The sequence below is a fragment of the Stegastes partitus genome, unplaced genomic scaffold (assembly GCF_000690725.1).
Source record: "Stegastes partitus isolate 25-593 unplaced genomic scaffold, Stegastes_partitus-1.0.2 Scaffold1062, whole genome shotgun sequence".
Lineage (NCBI taxonomy): Eukaryota > Metazoa > Chordata > Actinopteri > Pomacentridae > Stegastes > Stegastes partitus.
Genome location: NW_007578793.1, coordinates 74,116 through 80,353, shown reverse-complemented (window position 1 = coordinate 80,353; position 6,238 = coordinate 74,116). Strand labels below are relative to the sequence as shown.

Genomic DNA, 6,238 nt, shown 5'->3' with positions numbered 1-6,238 from the left:
ACTTCGGCAAAGTGAACGAGGGAGCGAGCGGCGAGAATACAAGATGGCGGTCTGCTGATTCTGATTGGCTAAAAGTGCTGTCAATCTCGTTTTGGTGGTAATGGCTATCTTCTATTGGCTATAACGATTCGAAGGCGGGTTCAATCACCGAAATCGGCCGATCCAGTGTCCAAAAATGTCACCTCGCCTGAACTGTCTGGATTAAAAACTGAGTAATTTTGTTCTACTTCACTTTTTCAGAGTCAACCTTTGCAGACAGAATGCTCACATATTGTGATATGATTTTGGAGAGGTTTAGAGCTGCAGCTGGATCATTACAAAGAGATAATTATCCTGAAACTGCTTTTTTTTTAAAAGGCAAACCTGACATTTATAAAGTTGTGTGTGTGCCATCTACATTTACTTTTAACCAGTAACATATATACTGAAATTTACACATCTGAACAAATCTTACAAGTGTTCCTTTTATTATGACACAAGAATTATTCAAATAGACCTTGTGGTTGCAGAGATAAATGGTTTTTATTATGGGTATGTCATTTTCGAGAAAAGGCCTGAAAAATAGCTCAGGGCTTAAAGGGTAATGGGTTAAATGTAGTTGTTTCTGGTTTGAAACCAATTTTTGTGGTTTAAAATAAAAACAAACAAACAAACAAACAAACCAACCAACCACCATGAACGTGAGCTGCTGCTTTTATTTAATTAGTTGTAGAATCACACACAGCTGATTGGACCGAGCCGTGGAGTCACACCTCGTCAGGCTTTAACCTGAAAAACTAACTGAAGCACAAAAACACTCAGAACCAAAACCCAGCTTCTCTGGACGTGGTCCGGCTGACGTGGTCCGACCCGTCCTCCACCGACCCTCTGCTCAGGCTGACTCACATCAGACCGTTAACTGTGTCGGGTAGGAACACCTGGAAGCCACAGCAGCAGATCTGTGAAGCCCTCGCAGTAATCTGATTACTTGCAGTCACAGAGCAGCGCGGCGCCTCGCAGCGTCCAGTGATCCGCCGGCTGGACGCTCCTCAGCTGCAGGCAGAAGACGAAGTTCAGGTCGGTCCGCCGCGGCTTCTTATAGACGGGACACGAGTACAGGCTGAGCGCCGCCACGCCGCCGCCAGCAGGCTGCTTCCTGTCGGCCATGTTGGCTGCGTTGACGGCGTACACGTGGACAACCGGGAGGGGAGTGAAGAGGACCTGAGGAGGGGCGGGTATTATTATTATTGTTGTTATTATTATTATTATTGTTGTTATTATTATTATTGTTGTTATTATTACCACTTATTTGAACTGTTCTATCTCAGTAACCAGCACACAAAATAAATAACTATATAAGAATATACAAAAAATAAATATAAAAAAGTTTAAAAAAAAAAAACAAGCAGGAAAAACAGAAGACAAAGATTTCCATATGTGCAATTTACAATTTTCTGTATATACATATTTTGCCAAGTAAAAAACCCAAAATAATAATAATAAAATAAATAAAATAAACGTTATTAGTAGCAGTTTATTATACACTAACACTAATTGTTTCAGCTTGTGTTTTCATTTTATTTCCATTTTGAATTCTTTACATTTGTCTCTATTTATTTGATTCACATTTAATTCCAAATTTCCCAAAAGTTTTTTATTTAGAATATTTTTGACAAACACACAACGGTCTGATTTGAGTCCTATTTTATAGTTTGTTTTATTTTATCGTCGTATCACTTTTACGTCACATTTCATCTATGTTCTGTATTTATTATTTGGTTTTTTATTTTATTAATACTTCTTGCAGTTTTTTTTGTTCACAATATTTGTCACACAAATAAAGGATTTCATCATTTTACTTCTATTTTAGAACAGTTTTAATGTATAATATCAAGTTCTGATTGATTTATTGATAATTTAAACAACTAAAAAAATAAAAACCATTTAAAATACTGACATAACTTTATTTCAGTTTTCAGTGATCTTTATTATTTCATTACGTTTGCACCTGAAGCTTCTGTCGTCTACGGTTTTATTTCAGAGCGCCTTTTATTTTATTTTATCTTTCTTGTATTAAACTTATTTTTTGTTTGTTACGTATTTATTGATTGTTTTCTGTTTTCCGGGTGCGTTTTTTTAAATTTGTTTATTGTATGACACAAATAAAACATTATTTTAGTTCTGCTATAGATTTGTCTTTATTCATTAATGTCATATTTATTCAGATTTGGTATAAAAATTCTAATTTATTTTTGCCCCTTTTGTTTTTATCATCAGTTTATTTTGTTGTTTGGATGCTGACATTGCATCATTTGTTGTGTATTTTTTTATTTTCCAATAAAATTTTTTCTAAACTGACTATAAATTATAAATCGGACACACTGACCTTGGGCGGCGCCTCGGCCAGCTTGGCGCCCCGCCGGTCCCATCCCGCCCCGTCCAGGAAGAGGCCGTGGATGTAGACTCCGCCCACATCCTCGGGGGGCGGGGCCGACACGTCCTCCCTCATCATCTTGGTGACGTCGTTGCTAAGGGTGACGGTATCCAAGGCCCAGCCCCTGGACAGGTTGGAGCGAGTCGTCTCCTGACGCATGGCGGTCAGGAAACCCTAAACAAACAAACAAACAAACAAACAAACAAACAAACAAACAAACGGTTTAACGTGACTCCAGACTCACGTCCAGGCGCTTCAGCTGAGCAGTGCCGGACTTGTTGAGCATGAATGTGACCAGAGACAAACCACAGTTTGTCTTCTTTTGGTTTAAATTTGCAGTTTAAAGGCGTGTTGTCGCCACCTACTGGACTGGAGGGACAGTTTAACGCCACCTATCCGTCACTGTGACACAGAAACCGGCTACAAACGATTCTAACAAGCTCATCAGTTCACAGCGAGCTACGTGTACGACACGAATCTCATAAACACGACGTGAAGTTTGCAGTGTGCAGACTGCACGATGAAAACGCTGAACCGCTGCCGACGATGCACGCGAGTCGACGTAAGCGAGCGCCGTCCATCCTCGAGAAGGAAGCGCTCGTGGCATTTATGTGTTTGGAGAGGAACCTGAACAAAAGCAGAAGGAGGAGAATATGGACGAGACAACATGACCGAAAACCCACAAACAAGAAACAACACGACGACAAAGAGACTCACGATGACGCACAACGTCCACAACACGGAGCAAGACGTGACCAGTGAGACGCTGAGCGACGGGTAACACAACGCGATGAGAGAGCATCGCAAACCCACAACGACACAAAACAAAGAACCGAAAAAAACAACACGACACAAAACGACGCAGCCGATTACGAACAAGGAACAAAATGAGAAAACGACAAAATATCAAAAGCAAAACACAAAACCTGAAAAAGTACAAACGAGACGCAGAATAACGACAAAAACGACACAAAACGATAAAAAAGACAAAAAAGACAAAAAAGACCAAAAAGACATGCAAAGCAACAAAACAACACAAACGAGAAACTTGATGACAAAAACGAGACACAACGTGACACAAACCAGGAGTGACAGCAGAAAAACTTAAAACCAGACAATGAACACAAACGAGACACACAACGGGACAAACACCCAGCGTGACGACAACAACGAGACATGAAAGGACCAAATGACCCAAACATGGAGGCAGCAGGCGGTTCTGCTTCGGTGTGTGACAACAGCTCCACAGCGTTCTGTTCAGACACCAGCAGATGAATTCACTTGAACAGAACCGCACCGTGTTCAGTGTTTGTTTATGGAAATGGCATCAGAGCAGAACTCCTGCAGAACCTGGTGACGGAGTCGGATCCAACCTGCGGGTTGAAGAAGCCGGTGAGCCAGAACTGGTTTGGTCGGCCGGCGCTGATCCAGGCGTGGAGCTGCTGGTTCCTCTCCAGCAGCTCCGTGAACCAGAAGCCCAGCGAGGCCGACGGCCAGCTGAGGCGGAGCCACAGACGGGGGATCCGGGCGTCGAACACGCAGTCGAGGGCGTCGCGCAGGTCCTGCGACATGATGATGGAGCCTGCAGCCACACACACACATGCACTGTCACATATCAGCGTGTGTGTGTGTGTGTGTGTGTGTGTGTGTGTGTGTGTGTGTGACGGACCGTCGATGGCCAGTTTCAGGTCACTGAGCGTGCTCCGTACGCTGCTGATGACCCGCTGCATGCGGTCCACTTCCTGGCGGAGGAAGATGTTCATTGGCTGAAGAGGACCCATCTTCTGCAGTTGACCTTTGACCTGGAAAACACCACTGTTAGCTTAGCTTAGCATAAAGACTGAAAACTGGTGGAAACTGCTAGCCTGGCTCTATCTGAAGTAGGGATGTAGTGATTCATGTAATAATAGTTTCAGTAATTAAGGATTTAAGAAACAATACGAAGGTCAGGATGTCAGTAAACACATCGTAGACCAGCTGCAGTACCTGGTTGTTCCACCAGGTGGAGCCTCTCACTGTTTAGTCCTGCAGAGACCAGAGGAGGTGTCTACAGACTACAGCTCCTGGTGGCAGCAGAGAGCATTGTGGGAGTTTAGCAGCAACGGGACCATGACAGAGACTCTGAGGAGGTTCAGGACCTCCAGGCAGAGCTGATGGAGACGGTTCTGGGGCTTGTTTGACAAAATGAAGGTTTCCTCTGTCCCTCCAGTTTGGGCTGGACTACAGCAGTCCCCCACCAAACACACACCTCATGCCGTACGTAGTCAGGTGGCAGCTTCTCCAGCATCTCATTGGCCAGTCTCTGCACGCTGGCCTCCCTGGTCTCTCCAGCCCCGCCCCCGCCGTCCTTGGGCTGGATGCTGATGATGGTGCTGAGCGTCTCATTGGCCAGGTTGGTCTGGTAGGTGATGTCAGCGTTGGGGTGGAGCCCAAACACCTGCAAGCAGGAGAACATGAGGAAGAGGCTGTTAGTCTGGGGCATGATGATCGTCACGGCGACGTACCAACAAATCACAGACGAGGCTGCACCACGAGATGACCTGGATGCTCACTGAGCATGTGCAACTTATGGTTTGTTCTTCCCACAATGCTCCCTGCTGCCTGCACGCCTCCTCTGGTCTCTACAGGACTGAACAGCGAGAGGCTCCACCTGGTGTAACAACCAGGTACTGCAGCTGGTCTACGGTACGTTTACTGACATCCTGACCTTCGTATTGGTGACCCTGGTGGTTTTTACGGCTTCTGACAGTAAGTTCAAACATCCTTTCAAACCTGCCGACAGGTGTTGACGTGAAGCCACAGCACATTTCAACACCAGCTGCTGTGCCAAAGAGTTTCCCAGTAAACAGAACAACCAGTAAAAACGAATCTGATGACAAGTTTGACTGTCGGGGCTCAGACCTCATGGTGCCAGTTTAACGGACTAATTTACACATGAGGAATTTAAAAAAAGCCACTGACCTGACTCTAGTACAGACTATATACAGTACCAGCATCCATGGAGCTCAACCGGCTGGTCCAGGACAGTAAACCCAGAAACCCCTGGATCCTGTATGAGCAAACTTTGTGTGTCTGCAGGGCAGCAGAGAGTTTCTGACCTCCGGGGAGTCGACCAGCGGAAGGGCGTCGATGTGCTGCAGGACGTCCTGGACCGTCCGGGCCTCGGCTGGGATGCTGTAGCCCCGATAGAAGCAGAACTTGTCACTGAAGGTGTTCCCACCGAACCAGACACGGGTGAAGGTGTTGAGCAGACGTTTGTCCAGGTCATCGGTCACCCGGCCGCCATACTGGACCTCACCTGGATCACAAGGAGGGAAAATGTCGTTAGGAGCTCAGACCGGAGCTCCGCTGTAGACCTCCACAGCTCAACATCTCGTCCTGTACCTTCTGGTTTGGTCATACGTTATGTGGTCACGTCATGTTTTTATTTTCATGTTGTTCATGTGGTTTGGTATCTGGCGTTACGTTTGGTTGTTTCATGTCATTGCTGTGTTGCATCTTGAGCTCTCATATCTCGTCTCGTCATGATGTCTTCTTACACCGGAGGAAAGTTCTGTGGTCAGCTGGAGCAAAAGCTGAGCAGAAGCATGTCTGGAGGAGAGAAGGTGAGGCCTTCAACCCCAAGAACACCAAACCTACCATCAGGCATGGAGGTGGCAGCATCATGCTCTGAAACTGGAGCTTTACATAAAGTCAATGGAACCATGAAGAAGGAGGATCACCTCCATGTTCTCCAGGAGAACCTGAAACCATCAGCAGAAGGTTGATCTTGGACACAGTTGGATGTTCCAACCAGACAATGAGCCCAAACACACATCAAAGTGG

General features: G+C 45.5%; 1 protein-coding gene across 1 annotated transcript in view; it reads right to left on the bottom strand.

Moving 5' to 3' along the window:
- Positions 1–675: 675 nt before the first annotated feature.
- dnah5l (dynein, axonemal, heavy chain 5 like) overlaps positions 676–6,238 on the bottom strand; it is a 77,617-nt gene continuing 72,054 nt past the window's right edge. Inside the window, exons 90-95 of the mRNA XM_008295638.1 lie at positions 5,512–5,711; positions 4,662–4,850; positions 4,083–4,215; positions 3,787–3,995; positions 2,366–2,587; positions 676–1,200 (exon numbers count right to left, since the gene is read on the bottom strand). Of these exons, the coding sequence (XP_008293860.1) occupies positions 964–1,200; positions 2,366–2,587; positions 3,787–3,995; positions 4,083–4,215; positions 4,662–4,850; positions 5,512–5,711 (1,190 nt within the window). The 3' untranslated portion in view covers positions 676–963. The remainder of the gene's footprint in view (positions 1,201–2,365; positions 2,588–3,786; positions 3,996–4,082; positions 4,216–4,661; positions 4,851–5,511; positions 5,712–6,238) is intronic.